General features: G+C 43.6%; 3 protein-coding genes across 3 annotated transcripts in view; 1 reads left to right on the top strand and 2 right to left on the bottom strand.

Moving 5' to 3' along the window:
- LOC119426617 (melanoma receptor tyrosine-protein kinase) overlaps positions 1 to 17,428 on the top strand; it is a 531,032-nt gene that overhangs the window by 386,465 nt on the left and 127,139 nt on the right. The window lies entirely within an intron of this gene.
- lrrc31 (leucine rich repeat containing 31) lies at positions 1,402 to 5,884 on the bottom strand. Its single transcript, XM_037694180.1, has 10 exons — positions 5,865 to 5,884; positions 5,216 to 5,395; positions 4,989 to 5,132; positions 3,775 to 3,942; positions 3,518 to 3,682; positions 3,251 to 3,433; positions 3,001 to 3,168; positions 2,767 to 2,931; positions 2,199 to 2,354; positions 1,402 to 1,775 (listed from the first exon to the last, which is right to left on the bottom strand). Exons 1-10 carry the CDS (start codon positions 5,875 to 5,877, stop codon positions 1,402 to 1,404), a joined length of 1,716 nt encoding a protein of 571 aa, XP_037550108.1. The 5' UTR covers positions 5,878 to 5,884.
- eif2s3 (eukaryotic translation initiation factor 2, subunit 3 gamma) lies at positions 7,065 to 13,126 on the bottom strand. Its single transcript, XM_037694181.1, has 12 exons — positions 13,039 to 13,126; positions 12,117 to 12,180; positions 11,902 to 12,029; positions 11,655 to 11,776; positions 9,644 to 9,738; positions 9,393 to 9,551; positions 8,971 to 9,105; positions 8,795 to 8,889; positions 8,578 to 8,722; positions 7,703 to 7,872; positions 7,453 to 7,625; positions 7,065 to 7,379 (listed from the first exon to the last, which is right to left on the bottom strand). Exons 1-12 carry the CDS (start codon positions 13,105 to 13,107, stop codon positions 7,316 to 7,318), a joined length of 1,419 nt encoding a protein of 472 aa, XP_037550109.1. The 5' UTR covers positions 13,108 to 13,126; the 3' UTR covers positions 7,065 to 7,315.

Consider the following 17,428-nt stretch of genomic DNA (forward strand, 5'->3'; position numbering starts at 1 on the left):
TTAGTATTTAGCTTTTTTTTTTAAAATCTCTTTTACCTTCTTTTATTCTGGCTGTGTTTTTAATTTGCATTGATTTATTGTGCCCTGTTTTTATTTATTTTATCTTGTAAAGCACTCTGGTTAATGCAAGGCGTTGCTGGAAGGTGCTATAGAAATAAAGTTTATTATCATTATAAAAAGGTAAAAAGACTCCTCACTTCCAGTTGGAGACGATGGACATTCCATGCACACTAATGAGAAGTGTTCTGTTATTTTATTTAATTTCTGGGAGTTCTGTGGTTGAAGCACGATCCGTGAGCAAGCAACAAATTAACGTGATGGACACGCATGTTTCCCAGATTTAAAAACTGACGGCTGACTTAGCCGAGAGCCAGATGAGCCAGTGACGTGGCTGACCTCTCGTCAGTGCCAACACCTTGCAGGAGACCCGGCCGTAAAGCTCACACTCCTCTCTGAGGCTTTAAGGTGGAGGCAGGAAGGAGAGCGCCTAAAACCTGAGGTCTCGTTCATCTCGTGTTTTCCTGCATGAACAAAACCCAGCACAATACATTTAAAAAACTCACCAAGACTCACTCAGGAGCTGCAGTTCAAGTTTGTGCACACAAATAGATCTTTATTAAGGTGAATATAAATAAAATGTTTAAAAAAATTACAACCTTTGTCTGAACTCTAACAATAAAAACAAGACATTTCTGAAGGATTACAGTCCACGAGGCTCCCTGAACAAGACAAATATAAAAATTACAAAACAAAAGAAAATTTAAGTCAACAGGGCCGAGGAGTAGCCTGCTGTCAGAGTACAAAATCAAAACGTCCCCGTCTCTGTCGTACACACTATAGGGACACAGAGGCCCCTCAGTGTCCACATGTCTTCCTGTCCAACTTTGTTCTCCTCTCATTGACTGAAACGGACTCCCAGGATTTCTTGCTCCGCTCCGTCCAGACTGCAGCTGTAAGGGAGGATCTGAAAACAGGTCCAGGTAACACAGGTTGACCCACACAGGCGTACACCGGGCCCATCTGGGAGTGGGGTCAGGGTCTGGTACGGTCCAGCAGGAGCAGGTAGATCTGGGTCTGACCTCTGACCCAGCCGGTGGGTTAGTTGTCGGTTCCTGGCTGATGTGATCAGCTGAAGGTTCGCCTGTTTCCATCCCTCAGCCGATGTTTGTGTCAGAGTTCTGGTTCTACAGCTGCAGGAGCGTTCTCCAAGTTTATGACTCTTAACAGTAACGAAAAACATTTAGACGCACAGCTTGTATAAAACACCTCGCTGGTTCTTATTAAAACATTTATTTAAAATTATTCCGTTCATCATTCAGTCTCTGGACGTTTCCTCTGATTTGATGGAATCGTTTAAAGCAACAATCGCTGGAAGTTTGTTTTAAAACTCGACCTTCGTCTCTACTCCTCCGGCTGACTCTCTTCCTGATCCGTCACCTTCCACTCGGACTCTGTGGGGTTCTGGTCCAGGTCCAGTCGGATGTTTCTGTGCTTCACGGTGTACTCCAGCTGTCGTCTCTCCTGGGGTCCCGTGCTCCAGCGCCGCATCGCCAGCCGGGCCAGTGCCGGCATCCTGGGCAGAGCCGAGAGCAGCACGTGCAGCCAACCCGAGCAGGGAGCAGAGGTCAAAGGTCGCAGGCTGAGGTCCAGGTCCTCCATCGAGCCGAGGCCGCCCGCGGCAAACAGGGCAGACCAGCCATCGTCTCCGACCGAGCCGTTGTAGGACAGGTCCAAAAGCCGGAGGGAGGATAGACAGCTGCGCCTGCACACCTCAGCTGCACGACCAGAAGTCAGTCCATTATCGATTCAAAACTCAGCAAATCAATTAAAAATAATAAATAAATAAAAAACCTTACTTCAAACTTTTACAACGTTTAGAGTAAAACAATATTAAATTATATATAACAAAAGTTTAAGTAGTTTTTAAATCCCTGAAATGCCAAAAGATTACCCAATAACATTTAAACTCAATCTAAAAGTTGAAACATAATAATATTTTAAATAACTTAATATGAACTTAATCACTTACCCAAAATAAAAAGGTTACATTTTTTTTTAGGTTTGTACTGTTCATAATAAAAACCAGCTCATCACTCATAAAATAATCTTTAACCCTTCAGCTGCCCTTGGGTCAAACTGACCCACAAGGCACTTTGACCCAAGGGCAGCAGTATGTTTGAAGTGTGTCCATCAGTTACCGAGGCGACGCAGGTCATCGGTGACGAGCTGGCAGCTGCTGAGGCGGAGCTCCACGATGACGGACGGCTGCAGAGAGTCCAGCAGCAACTGCAACCGGGTCCCGACCACCTTACACCAGGAAACATCCAGGCTGTGCAGGTATGGCACCGCCAGAGCTAAAACACCACATCATCATCCCCATCATGAAAATGAACGTCAATGTCATCCTCATCTTAATCATCAATATATCGTCATCAACATCATTATCAACTATGTGCTTGCTCAGGCTGGGAATGCGACCAAGTTAAGATTCAACACAATCTGCTGGTTTCCTTAAATATATAATTTGTTACTAATTGGCTTTTTTGGAATGTATGTGAATGTTTTTGTACAGTGCCCTGAGACGACTTCTGGTCTAATAATCATTATAATCATTATAATCATTATAATCATTATCGTGAACGATAGCTGCCCACTGCTCCACCTGGGTTTATCTCAGGTGTGACGGGTTAAATGCAGAGAGCCAACTCAGTCATTGTATGAGACAATGATGACAACACAAAGCACTTAAAAAATAAAAATTCTCACCCAGAGCAGTAAAAGACTCTTTGTCCAGCCTGCAGCTGTTGAGCGGCAGCCGCCTCATCTGGGTCAGCTGGAGGGCGGAGACCAGCTGATGGACCATGTGTCCTGCCTCCTTATTGGACGAAACGTCGAGCTCCACCAGCGCCGGCAGAGAGGGGAGCACCTGGGCTGAAGACAAGAGGTCAGGTGACTCCTGTTCTGCTTCAGACCAGGGTCTGAGGTTTCACAGCGACTCACTCAGGGCCTCCACGTCAGCCGGCGTCAGGCAGCACAGGTGGAGGTCCAGGACCTCCAGGTGTGAGAGGTGAGCCAGGTGAGAGGTGAGGCGGGTCAGGCCTCCTGACAGGCGTTTGTTACAGGACAAGTCCAACTCTCGCACAGAGGGGAGGCAGTGAAATGAACCACCTGCAGAACAAACCATAAAGCTGTTCAACATGTGGTGTAAAATGTAAATAAAATAAAAAGTTCTGTGTTAAACTCCTCCCACCAAGATCGTCCAGACAGGCTGGTGTCAGACCGCAGGCCTGGAACCGAAGCGTGGTCAGGGAGGTGGCGTGAGACAGGGAGGAGGCCAGCTCTCTGAAACCACCCTGGTCCATTTCTTGTGAGAGCTGAGGGTTGCAGGAGACGTCCAGAAGACAGAGCTTCGGCAGGATGGACACCATTCCACCTGCGGGGGACAAGAACCAAGATCAGTCCATCACAGGACACAGCTGGACTCACGTGAAACTCAGTAAAACCCAGAAACCTGTACCCAGAGCTGCAGCGTCCACTGCAGAGAGCCGACAGGCCACCAGGTGGAGCTCCCTCAGTGACGGTGGAAGTTTACCCAGCAGGCCTCGCAAAGCGCCGCCTCCAACGCCGCCGTTCCAGGACAAATCCAGGATCTCCAGATGAGGGACACAACCGAGAGCTTCGCCTGGACAAACAGACTAGACATTAAAACAAGTGACGTCTCAGAACGCGAGTCCAGAACTGAGACTAAAAACAATGTTCATGTAAATGTCTCACCCAGAGCAGAGACGTCCTCAGAGTTCATCCTGCAGCTGCAGAGCCTCAGGGTCCTGACCCCGCCCACATGCTGGAGGTGAGAGGTTAACGCCATCAGACTTCCACCAACCAGCTCGTTCCAGGAGACGTCCATCTCCTCCAGCTGAGGGAGGAACTGCAGCAACGATGCTGAGGAGCAGAAAGAAGGAAAATAAATTATTTTAACCCTCCCACAGGATTTCAGAGGTTCAGTTTCGGCCAGGAGCTGCTGCTCTGGACCATACAGGTGTGTTAACACAACGCCGAGACGGAAAGACATCAGCAATGACCACAGAAAGACAGCTGTTGAAGAGGCAAAGGCTGTTTCCAAACTATCTGCAGTTCATCGTTCGACAGAGAAAGATTATTCACAAGTGGAAAACATTTAAGACAGCTGCCAGCAACTTCACCCTGAAGGTCAGACCGTGCAGTGCTCAGAGAAATGAGCTTCATCTCGGACTCTGCAGGCCTCAGTCAGCAGGTCACGGCCTCTTCTCTCAAAAAACAACATGGCAGCATGACTAAGTTTCATCTGAAGGAACCACAAGACCTTTGGACCAGAACCAGACCAAAGGACAGAGGTTTACCCAGAATGCACTGCAGCAAACAGCTCCTCCCAGGTGTCAGCACGGTAGTGGAGGCTGATGGTTTGGGCTCATGTCAGTCACTGTGTGGACCACAAACTCTTCTGTAGACCAAAGGGTTCTGGAGACAAACGAGTCCATCTGTCCAACAGCTGAAACTTGGACCAAACAAAGTGGGTCCAACAGAACCATGATCTCAAACACAGCAGCTGATCTACAGCAGAACGGTCAGAAGAACCAATGATCCAGTCAGAGTCCAGAACCTGAACCTGACTGAGATGCTGTGGTTGGAGCTTCAGAGAGCTGAACTGAAGCAACGATGGAAAGAAGAGTGGACCAGAACTCCTCCACAACCATGAGAGACAAACAGAAAACCACTGAGTTTTGATAGAAGTTCTAGAAGCTGCTGGATCAGGTCTGGACCCAGTTTCTGTTAAATAAATAACAACTCGGTGTAATTTGTTGTTTTTGTTTCCTTCAGGTTTGATTCAAATCCTTTCAGAACCTAAAGACTGGATCCGTTTATGTCCTGGTCTAGAACTTGGGAGCTGAAGGAGGGTTTCAGGACTGTGGTCCTCAAGGATATGGACCCAGGATTTTGTGTTTCCATACCGAGCTCCAGCAGGTCTGTGGGGGTCAGATCACAGTGAGCCAGACTCAGACTCCGGCTGTCAGCCTTCTTCCCCAACTTCTGCAGGAAAACACAAACTCGACCCCAGCCGACGTCTTGCTCGCTCTCTGCTGGCACCGGGACACCTGAAACACACCACACACCTGTGACCAACTGGGACAGGAAGCAGGCGGCCATATTGTTTCAGACCTACCAGACTCCTCCTCACCTGGACTCAGTCCTCGGCTCTCCGGCTCCGCGTCCTCGGGGATCCCCGTCCGATCTGAAGTCCAGGACAGAAAGCGTCCCAGCGGCTTCCTGTCTGAGGCTGAGCGCTTCCTGCGGATCTGACTCAAGATGACGTCAAAGGGGGAGCGTTTGTGACCGCCGTCCCTCCCCCGCTGACCATCTGATAAATTTAAATTTTTTTTAAAGTAAAACAGAAAAAGTCCAGAACCATCTCAAGTTTATTTCAATTTGAAGTTTTTCTTTCATTTTTAAATATATTTTTTGTTTCTCAGAGTAGCAGTCCATGAACTGGTATTAAACTGAGTCCAATCAAAGAGATATCTAAAACAGGTAAGATACTAACTGGTTACAATATTTCCTTAGGACAATCCGTTTATAGAACGGTGTTGAAAAGCTCAAAAATAAATTTTTATATCACGGAAAAATATAACTTCTGCTCCGATATCTAACAAGTTTAGAACCATCTTAGCTTTTAGTCCTTTCCAGAACCTGGACCTCCGCTTTTTTAATGTTTGTGACCAAGACCAGAACAAAACCCAAGAGTTCTGCCCGGGAAAGAAAATGTTCAGTGAACCTTCGAGACAGAGCTCCGGGTTTATTTAACCCTAAACCAAAATAAATCCTCTCACCTGTCGGCTCCATGTTGGAAATAAAACGAAACAAATGTTAATGTTTTTAAAGTTCTTAGTTTAGATGACTCAAAATAACTCGTTTCTAGTAGTCGCGCACGTCTACCTGCATCACGTGACCGTCAGGTGCCTCAACCCGGAAGTGACAACTCCTTCAGTAAATGTTTGATTAGCTATCACCGGCAGTTTATCAAGTTAAATATTTTATTAAAACTTTTAATCTAATTTAAAAAAAATTGTTAATATCTAAACAAAAAAGAAATCTTCAGAAAGTCTGAAAACCCATTAAAACAACGTTTAAAAGGTTAAACTTTACAAATCTATCTGCTGGGAAGGAAAATAAAACAAATGAGACTTCATAAAAGTCAAACTTCATGTTAATTTTATCCAAAATTAAAGTTTTTGACATTTCTGAGTTATCTTTCATTTCTATGTTTTAAAAACATGTTAGTTTGATGTAAAATTGATCAAATATTGACCCAAAATCCAAATAATCCAACATTAAATACCTAAACTCTTTATGACCTACGATAAATATTAAATATATTTTTTTGTTTTCTGTCGCAGCAGAAACCTTAAAAACTGCTTTTCTCTAAATGTCTTTAAAAACATCTCCAGCAATAATCTTGTGTTTATTCAAGACGTTTAATCTTTTTTTTCTTTCGGCTGCTCCCTGCGTTGGGGGGGGTCGCCACAGCGAACTAAGTCGAAGACTTGGAAGTTATTTTTACGCCGGATGTCCTTCCTGACACAACCACAGACCACCGAGCTACCACAGCCTCTGTGTGGAGCAGAGCTGCTATCTAGGACACCCGGAGGAGCAGATGGTGGGGGTTAAGGGCCTTGCTCAAGGGTCCAGGATGGGACGAATGAGGGTGGGGGCAGGTGTGGATGCTTCACCTACCCCACCCACATTTTTGATGTTGTCTACCGGGGCTTGAACCGGAGATCTTCCGATCACAAGCCCACCTTCTCTAACCTCTGCGCCACCACTCCCCCATTCAGAACATTTAATCATAAACTGAACATTTTCTGTTCTCTAAAGTTCTGAAAACATTAAATATTTAAGATTTTTTAGAAGCTTAAATTTTTCTAAATATTTTTAAACCTAAATATTTCTAAATAAAAGATCTAATAATCTGATTTATTTTAAGCTCCAGTCTGAGCTGAAAACAAAACAAATGCTCTAAGACCAGAAGGTTCTTTTCAGATTTATTTATTCCATCTGGATCTGCAGCCAGAACCGGACCGGTTCTGTTCTGACTGGACTCCCAGTGTGTGGAGGATTGTTAGGACGCTCCTCCTCCATTGCAGGAGACGGAGGAGCGTCTTTGAATCAGAGAAATGTCCATGTTTTGTCCTCGTCCTCCTGAAACGTGAGAATAAAAAACAAGCCTAAAGGAGTGGTCCGGTCCTGGTCCGGTGGGCCAGTCCTGGTCCCGGTCTGGTTTTCAGTCATCGTCCACCGTGGGTGTGATGGTTACGCCTCTCCGGATCTGTCCCCAGCCGATCAGACTGAGACAAACAAACAGAAATGGATCAGTACCCAACCCTGAACAGAACTTCTCTGGGTTCTGACCCATCTTACCGCCAATGTTTCTCCACACGCCGGCTCAGAGCGATCTTCTCTCCCACCTCCGTGCACACCGGGTTGGTGAGCACGATCTTGGCCAAGTCGGCCTTGACGGCACTGACCCGGCCTCCTGTGGACAGCGAGCCGATGTTGACCATCAGAACCTCGTTCTTGGACAGCTTCTGGACCTGGAGAGCGGACGGTGAAGCTGTTGGTTCCGTTCATCTGTCAGGTTGAACTACAATTCCCATGAAGCACCGCTCACCTTGGCAGCCTTCTTGTCTCCCTCGGTGCGGACCCCCAGCAGCCGTCTCAGGAGGAAGTAGGAGATCTCCAGCTCCGTGAAGATCTCCGGCAGAGCCCCGACGGCTCCCAGGACCTGACCCACCATCCGGTCCGCTCGGCACAGAGTCGGGTCGATCTTTGTGCCGACGCCTGGAAGAAAAACATCATTTATACTTTTTAAAACCCGAGTACTGCTGCAGACTTTTATATAAGCTGTTCTTCAATCAAAACTTTCGGCTTGTTCAGCAGAAAGAAGCCGAGACTTTTAAATTCTGTAAATTTTACACTTTTTAAAAATGTAACTTTATAAATACTTTACCATGAAAACTCTTGAGATCCTGTTAAAGTCCTCCATAAAGATGTTTCAGATACTGTGCTGCTTCATTAAGCTTTGAACTAGTCTTGTAGCTTGCTTACCTTTCGGCAGGTGGGCACAGCTAAACAAAAATTAACTTCGCTAACCCATATTCTGCTATCTAAAATATCTACAGGTAAAAAAATTTAGCAGCACTAACACTGAACCACTAAGACGACCGTCATTCTGCATCTGCTTCCAGTTGAAGCTGCGTCGACCAATCACGTCTTGTCATGTGTACACGCAGTCAGCCAATCGCGTGCCTAGTGGAGTCTTTTTGAGACACGCCCACAACAAACAGGAAAAAGCTTGTGAATTTTGTTAACGAACTTAAAGCTGACGAAATCTAATTTAGTGGAAGCTAATTCCGCTAAAGGTTTCCAAAGTTAGTGAAAACGCTAACCTGCTAAACAAAAACAATAAAACAGTAAACTGCCCACCACTGCCCTTTGGGCTGACAGTCGGCTCCTTTTATCTTGCAAACTGTGTGCGAGTCTCACCGATGAGGCCTCCCGGTGCAGCGTACTGAAGGTCGTTGTGTTCTGCGAACAGAGACACAATCTTGGAGAAGATGGGTTTACACATCAGTTTTCCTTCGTGGTCTTTGGAGACGATGCCAGGCCGGACCTCGAGCTCCTGACCCACCTGGAGGTCACACAGGTGGGGGTTAGATAAAACCTAAACCACACCAGAACAGGTTTCTGTCACCGACCTTACCTTCAGCACACCCTTCAGGATGCTTCCTCCAGCCACGCCCCCCTTCAGGTCGTCCACCTCACAACCCGGCTTGTTCACATCAAAAGATCTGATGACTGAACCCAAAACACGTTCAAATTAAATTACAATCGCACAAAAACACAAAAAGTGGGTCAGCACAGGTGGTTTTCCCTCACCGATGAGTCTGGGTTCGGAGGTGAAGTCTCTGAGGGGAACGGGGATCTTTTTCACGATGTACTCACAAACCACCTCGATGTTGTACTTTAGCTGCGCCGAGATGGGGATGATGGGAGCGCCTTCGGCCACCGTGCCTGCAGCACAAACCAGACTTTAGATGCCAAATAGATATAAAAAAAATAAAACCTGGGCTGGGAGAGACAGAAGCCTCATCGGAGCTTTATAAAGTTTGTGGAGTTTCCTTTTTTTAAGAAGCAACAAGAAAAGTCAAGATTATTTATAAAGGAATCGATTCTTCTCATCCTTAACATTTCATTGCGTTGTTGACCTTGTGTGAACCTGCACATGACAAACATAACTTAACATAAAGCATATTTACTTCACTCTACAATAAAAACCTGCAGACCCGGTCCGGACTCACCCTGCACAAAGGCCAGGATCTGCTCGTACTGCTCCTTGGCCTGGCTCTCCTTCACCAGGTCGATCTTGTTCTGGAGGATCAGGATGTGCTTCAGCTTCATGATCTCAATGGCGGCCAGATGTTCCGACGTCTGAGGCTGAGGACACGACTCGTTCCCCGCTGGACGGACAGAACGGGACCAGACAGACCCGAGTCAGCGCTCGGTGAAAACAGAAACCAGCTGGAGTTTGTCCCGCTGACCCGACACTCACCGATGAGCAGGAGGGCGGCGTCCATCACTGCGGCTCCGTTCAACATGGTGGCCATCAGAATGTCGTGGCCGGGACAGTCCACGAAGGACACGTGTCTACCAGGAGGACAAAAACAGGATTCGCATTATACAGACTGACTCCAACTTTGGGTTTCAAATCAAAGAAAACTCGAGGCGGAGAGTTCCGACGGAGAAAACTTCCTGATAGTTCCTTCAAAGAAAATATTTTTGTAAACTTTACTTTTCCTCCAATCAAAACCAACACAGAGCATGCCGTTACTGAGAAGACAGATCTGGGCTCTTCTATTTAATTTCATAAATACGTGTCTAGATTGTCAAAACGGGATTAAAATTCCTCCTGAAGAGTGTAAAATGAGCATCATCATCTGCAGAGGAATTATTCTGGATATTTATCCACGATCAGCCCAACAGTTTGTGACAAACTTCGGTTCAGTTTTAGTATTTTAACGTCTGGTTTAATCTCTTAATGCTTTTGTCATTTTAATGTTTTCATGTTTTTTCTTTCTTATTTTCTTCCTTTAGACAGAGGATTTAAATAATCTGCAGTAATCTGACATGTTTATTCATCTGAGCTGTCAAAATGTATGAATGTATGAAGACAGCGCGATTCAACTCGCTTCTTCGTCTTTAAAAATCATTTCAGATCCTACAATGTTCCGGGGAAGACGGAGCTTAACAAGCGCACGGTTGTTTGCAACAAGTGTACAATAAAATTGCGGTACAGTATTTTGGAAATACGACAAAATGCGCAGAAGATGAAAGCGAAGCAGCCGACCGACGAACTCTGCATCAAACTTCCAGGCTTCTCCCAAAGGCTGTGAAGAGTTCTCTCCATCTCCTGCTGTATCACAAAGATTTACAAGCAGACAGCTCAGTGGAAGGTGACGGGTTTAGGTTTATTTTTAATATGCTGGACCAATGTACGTTATTACTTCACGTAGCTTTTTTTTTGTAATAAAGCAGCACCACTTCACCACGAAACAACAAATGGGAGAAGCTCTGATGCAGCTGCAGCTCCAAGGTAACAGTTATTTATCATATTATACTAAAACTTAGACAAGTTGTACAACAAACTTAATGTAATTTACCTTTTTCACAGGTTTAAGAGAACAGATGAGACACGTCACCTGGAGCCAGTTCTAAATGATACAATTTATGGATTATAAATTACAGTTCAGAAGAGTTTTTGTGCAGGTTTTCACAGGTTTTGAAAATTTGTTAAAGATTTACTAAATATGAATTAATATGGTTAAGACTCAAGTCTGTATATTTCATATTGGTTAACTTTTGAAAATACAACAAATGTTAGAGCAATATGGTTTAAAAAACTGTGAAGTCTGTATTTTATTTTGAGTTAAAGGTTAATATACTATGGTAGGCTGAAGTCTGTTTACTTTTGTATTTATATATTTTGAATTATTTGTCTGTGATGGACTGGAGACTTGTCCCGGTGTCCCCCATCTCTCACACAGCGATGGCTGGATATGGGCACCAGTGACCCCCCGTGACTCGAAAAGGAAGAAGTGGGTAAAAATGATGCATGAATTATTTGTTCATAGATTTTTATTTTTTGGAGAAAACTCCAGGCAGCTAATCTAACCTAATACTGGTAATTTAAGCTACAGAATTTTATGCACTCCTGTATTTGTTCCCGTTTTTGGTATAAATATAAAATGACGCAAAAAGATTTGATACAGTAATAAAGAACCTAAAATTGTTTTAAATAAATGTTATATTTGTTTACATTGTTGTTTAATCTTTTAAGCTTGTCAGTTACATAACTGAAATAAAATTTATGACATTTCAATAGAAAAATCGTTTCTGAATCGATAAATCAATTTTGATTCGAATCGTGACACCAAAAATCGGAATCGAATCGCCAGACACAGAGAGATTCACACCCCTAGTTTTAACAATAAAACACAAACGTTTGATTTGAAATGATTAAGACAAAACAGCTTCAGCAGCTGAAACAAATGGGACTTTCTTACCGGACCAGTTTGAAGTTTCCTTTGGTTCCGGGGAGGTCTGTGAGGAACTCGTCGGGAGTGCTGCTGCCACACGACCGGTAACACTCAGGTCTGGGACAGCTCGGGTCATTCAGCTTGTAGATCTGCAGCAAGTGGGAGCAGACGTGGAGGTTAGGACAGAGTTCTCAGATCCAGACAGCAGCCTGTCATGAGTCTCATCTGTGATGCTCTCAGGTTAAATAAAGCTAACAGTTCCTTCAGTGTGTACCTTAGCGTTAGCATATCCCAGCTTGATGGTGATGTTCCTCTCCAGCTCGTTCTTGAACCTGACGGTGTGAACACCAGAAATGGCTTTCACTACCGTGGACTTTCCGTGAGCCACATGACCGATGGTTCCTGAGAGGAAGGACCGATTAAAATAAATTTTTAAAAAAAACACCGCAGAGAAGAACAAAAACTAAACAAAGCGTCTGATTTCTGTACCGATGTTGATGGTGGCCTGTCTGCTGATGATCTCTGGAGAGAGCGGCGTCAAGGTGGACACGTCCTGCCGAGAAAAAAAAAAGAAACACGTTAGACTCAAAACAACTAAAAATTAATAACGAGAGTTTGTGTTTAAGCTTGAACACGAAGAGAACAAAACGACTCTTTAACAACAAAACACTCTCAGTGTAATTTACATCATGTTGTGTAAATTTAGCGTATCATGAAAACATGTTGCTGAAAGAGTTCAGGATCGTGTTTCTTCAGAACCAGAGAATGATCTGGACCTCTTTACTCAGATTACACAGACAGTACTGACAGTGACAGGAAGTCATTAAGTCTCACTTTAATAACCGAATATATTGCTTTTCTTTAATTGATATTTGTTCGTTTAGCTTTGGGTTAAATGAAAATCTGACTCATTGGAAGCTAAATATTACAAATTAGAGATGGTTCACGTCTATTGCACATATGGCATGAATAATAGTTTAAATAATGTTGTAACAATATAAGAGGTCGTACACAGTCTATTTATTCGATTGTTAAACAAGAAGGATGTCATATATTAAAATGTATAATTCCAAAATATCGAGATCTTTTTGACAGTTAAACGGAAACTTGTGCTAATGTCTGAGCCTAACAGCCACCAACACACCGAGCACGCACCGAAAACTAAAATGAAGGCAGAGTGAAACATTTGAATTAAAACGATGTGAAATTTCGGCTGATGTTGTCGCGGGTGTCGGTAACTCTGCTCCCCGCTGGGCCTGCCGTCATGTGCCGGGTGGTGGCGGCGAAGCTCCGGGAGGCACATCGTCTGAATGGTTTCCACCATTTCCGGACGCCATTTTAACGAAACAAGAACCTGACAGCTTGAAACATAAAACAATAAACCTATATAAATTGTTAAACGGACACTTACCAGAGAATTGAGGTCTTGTTTGGCCAGATGAGGCTGTCCGAACGTTGTACCAGACTCATCACCCGCCATCTTGAATGAAAAGGGACTGAAAGAGGCAGCTGTGGAGAAAGCCTGATTAACTGACAGAACCGTAACCTTTTTAATTAAACATAATTAACATTTTAACTAATTACGTTTTATTTCTGACAAGATAAATACAAATAATTCCACATTTCACTAAAAACGTTTGATATGTATTCGTTTTCTGTCACACACAAAAAAAAACAAGCTAAGTCGTTTACAGGCGACTGGGTCCTTTCTCCTCGGCTGATGCAATTAGCATCGTATAAAAGAAAATAAATCTATTTAATCCCTGAGAATCGCTGTTATTTATGGTTTGTTATTGTTTGCTTATCGCTGAACATGGAACGTATGTAATCGATTTTGACTACTCAAAAAATAAATAAAGTTTCGTTGTTCATGTGCCAACCAGGCCCGTCGTTAGACAATGACGTCTTTCAATTTCGATTTGTAGTCCGTTAAACGTGTTTGTAGTTCTTAATTAGCATCTCATATCTCACAACGAAGACTTGCATCTTACAGTTATCGGAAAATCATGAGGTGCTGAGAAATAATGGTAATAATGATAATAATGATAGTGATGGTAAGACATCATTTTGTTTACGTAGTATCTCATAATTATTTGCTGAGGATCTTTTTTTTTTTTACTTATAAATATAGGTTTTCACAAGTTTGCTGGTTCGGATTCTCTTGTTTTTTTAATTGATATTCTTCTAGTACTTTTTTCACTATGGTTTTATTGCAAGTATATATATTATTTTAAATCGATGTTTATTTTTTAACGTTGTCCAGATTTTTTTCTAGTCAAATTATTCTGTTTTTAACTTTGTATCCCATATAGCAGTTTTATCGGCTTTGTTGCTTTTAAACTTAAATGAAATGTCAAAACCCCAAAGTAACAAAAAATAAACAAACAAAAAAAAATCGCATTTCATACAGTATTTTTTTAAGAATGATATACTTCGGTGAATTTTCTTGGTACATAAACAATCTTTGTCTTTCACTCTCCGCCCTTCACTTCCGTCACAGACAGGAAGTGACGCCGGTGCAGAAGATGGTGTCTGTAAATCCTGTGTACCGCTGTGGCTCGTTACCCGATTAATTTACCGCCGTGTCTGAGCTCTATCCCGTCTAGTGGATGGGTCGCAGTGCAAACATGGCAGTGCGTCGCTGCCGCCCGCTTTCCTGAACGCGGACTCGAACCCGCAACTTCATGTCTGACGAAGCCAGAGCTGCCTGGTCGAAGAGGGGTTGTGGGGATTCGCACCGCCGAGGTAAGACGGCTGGAGTTAGCTGCTAAGCTAAGCTGTTTCCCCCGGTCTTCAGCTTGGTGTCCGCTAATTTAAGACATACAGCGGTTGGTTTAAGACGTTTTCCTTTAACTCATCCTTAAAAAGACAAAAGCATCTGGATCAGAACCTATCCCGAACCGCTTCGTGGGGCCTTTGTTTGTGGCTCTGGTTTGAACCGCCACCTTGTTGTTGGGAGTCAAACTAACAGCGGTGCGGCTCCTTAACCCGCTTTCAAGCTCTTATATTTGGCGTAAATATGTTGAAACGTCTCGTTCAGTGTTGGTTGTTGTTAGCCTTTAGCTTCACATTCAGGGTCAACTTGTTCTGAGTGATTAACCTGCCTCACAGGTGTTGTTACACCTATAGTTGTTCAGCCACACACTGTCTCTGGTTGAAACATTTTAATGCTAAAATAGAAAAAAAAAAGAATAAATAATACATGAACATCAATTAACTTCCGTTTTAAAAGCCCAACATTAAAGTAGGACTTTTATTTTGTAATAATCTGAACTCAAACCAAAATCAAAAATAACTCTTTAGGGGGTCACCATGGTAACCACACACCTGCCTCTGTCACTTCCTGACAGCACTCTTAATGAGACAGGAAGACCAGAAATCGATCCTCAAACAAACATTGTGCAAAGCAGACAAGCTATCAGTTTTATGGATGAGATTTGACAAGTTAAGGTCCTTTACTTCCTGTTAGGAGAGTGGAAGTCAGCGATAGTTGAGGCGTTCTCTCTGCACTCTGTGTGGGGCTGAGAGAAAACCCTCAGTCCTACTGCAGCGAAAGATACGCTGGGTGAAAGAGGACAAAAATGCAAACATTTTCATGTATAAATTGTATAAGGAGTGCAAGAATTGTAGAAATGGGAAGAGTTTAGTCAGAGTTTCTTTATTGTCATTCGCACCTCATGTGGTACATGTGGTGGAGCGAAATTATGTACACGGGGTCCCAGTTACATCCAACAATAAAATGTATAAGAAAAACAGTAATAACATCTAAGATATGAACTAAGAAAAACATCAACTAAATATACACTAAGCACTCATAACATAAAACATTGAACATCACCACAAACATGAACATGAGTCTGTGAGCAGATGTGCACGCATGAACACATCAACATTGAAACAGATCAGCAGCAACATGAAACAGATCAGCAGCAACATGATATGGTTTTTCACAGTGATCATTCTAGTTAGAGATTCATGAGTCTAACAGCCTCAGGGTAGAAGCTGTTCCTCATTCTAGTGGTTCTACACTTAATGCTCCTTAACCTCCTTCCTGAGGGGAGTGGGGCAAAAAGTGTGTGTGCTGGGTGAGTGGGGTCCTTCATGATGCAGGTGGCCCTCTTCCTGCATCTGGAGGTGTAGATGTCTGTGATGGTGGGGAGACTGATTCCAACAGATTTCTGTGCAGCCTTCACCACTCTCTGCAAAGCTTTTCTTTCTGCAGCTGTGCAGCCTCCATGCCACACGTTGATGCTGGAGCACAGGATGCTCTCCACTGCACACCTGTAGAAGGAGGTGAGGACTGAGCTTCCCAGACCAGCTCGCCTCAGCCGTCTGAGGAAGTAGAGTCTCTGATGAGCTTTCTTGATCAGGCTGGTGGTGTTGTTGCTCCAGCTGAGGTTGTCATTCATGTGTACACCCAAGTACTTGTAGCTGGAGACCACTTCCACCGCAGATCCTCTTATGTTCAGGGGGGTGTAGGTGTTTTTGTTCCTTCTGAAGTCCACAATCATCTCCTTTGTCTTCTTCACATTGATGTGAAGGTTATTCTCTCTGCACCAGCTCTCCAGGTGTTCCACCTCCTGCCTGTAGCTGGACTCATCATTGTTTGTGATGCATCCCACCACCGCTGTATCATCTGCAAACTTTACAATGTGACAGCCTGGATGGGTAGCTGCACAATCATATGTGAGCAGAGTAAACAGAAGGGGGCTCAACACACATCCCTGAGGAGAGCCAGTGCTGAGGGTCACAAACAGTCACAAACATTTCTGAAAGTTAAGGCGTTCACGAGGGACTCCTAAATGTCAAACCTTCAGTTTAATTTTTGTAATTCTGCAGCAAATTTTGACTCAAGCTAAAGCTGTCGTCTGACAGGAAGCATCTGAATCTACAGAGGACTAAAACTGCACCGTTGATAAATAACATTAAAAACAGGTTCACATCGGCCTATTTTCATTTCTAAATTGCACTCCAGTAGTTTAAATAATTATTTTTTCTTTGATTGAAACAATTCCTTTTCGTCTTTGAGCAAATAAAACAGAATAAAAGTCCAGTTGTGCTCAAACACATCTTGTCCTGTTTGTTTTAATATTTATTTCCTGTTGTTTTCTGAACCCCTGAATGCATCACGAACTGAAGCACCTCTCTCTGTCTCCCGTCAGAACCCGGGAAACACAAACACAGGAAATGCGAGCGGCCCTTTAGCGCTCAGATGTCACAGCCTGTGATCGTTCGCCCGGGCTCCAAAAGGTACGACTCTTCTTCACGACTCAGCCGAAACCACAGGAGCCATTTTATGTTTTAATTAAAGCTGTGTTTCTAAGGGTTAAGCTTTAGGTTAGGTTTCTTTGTCAAAACTATTATTCTGTCTCTAAATTGGGGTTTTTGGAAGCCAAATCCAAACTCTAAGTTTAAAGTCATTTTTTGCAGCCTGATGTAATCTAGAACCTGCAGCTGAAGTGTCGTTATTTACTCTCTTGGGTCGATAAAGTGGTTTGTTCTTAAAATGTGGCTGTCCGGCTCGCTAGTTTGGTTTCAAACACTCGTTTTTAGTCTCCAACACATCTCTCAGCCCAAAGGGAACCAGTCTGTGAGCTCGCCATGTCCTGAATGACGGAAAATCTGTACCAAACTCTTCCTGAATCCTGTCCCCAGCTCTGAGGCTAACACCATATATATAGTAGCTCTGAGGCTAAAACCATATATATAAGCTCTGAGGCTAACGCCATATATATAAGCTCTGAGGCTAACGCCATATATATTAGCTCTGAGGCTAACGCCATATATATTAGCTCTGAGGC

The sequence above is a fragment of the Nematolebias whitei genome, chromosome 20 (assembly GCF_014905685.2).
Source record: "Nematolebias whitei isolate Nwh7 chromosome 20, NemWhi1, whole genome shotgun sequence".
In the NCBI taxonomy this organism is placed as follows: Eukaryota; Metazoa; Chordata; class Actinopteri; order Cyprinodontiformes; family Rivulidae; genus Nematolebias; species Nematolebias whitei.

What these genes read in the sequence shown, in the direction of transcription:
- lrrc31 (XM_037694180.1), bottom strand. An exon ending in AGCCTGTCTGGACGATCTTG is followed by an intron (nt 3,169 to 3,250) that starts GTGGGAGGAGTT and finishes TTTGTTCTGCAG; the next exon opens with GTGGTTCATTTCACTGCCTC. An exon ending in GGCTGACGTGGAGGCCCTGA is followed by an intron (nt 2,932 to 3,000) that starts GTGAGTCGCTGT and finishes TCTTGTCTTCAG; the next exon opens with CCCAGGTGCTCCCCTCTCTG.
- eif2s3 (XM_037694181.1), bottom strand. Translation starts at nt 13,107, where the DNA reads ATGGCGGGTGATGAGTCTGGTACAACGTTCGGACAGCCTCATCTGGCC. An exon ending in AACAAGACCTCAATTCTCTG is followed by an intron (nt 12,181 to 13,038) that starts GTAAGTGTCCGT and finishes TTTTCTCGGCAG; the next exon opens with GACGTGTCCACCTTGACGCC. An exon ending in CGTGTGGAGAAACATTGGCG is followed by an intron (nt 7,380 to 7,452) that starts GTAAGATGGGTC and finishes TGTTTGTCTCAG; the next exon opens with TCTGATCGGCTGGGGACAGA.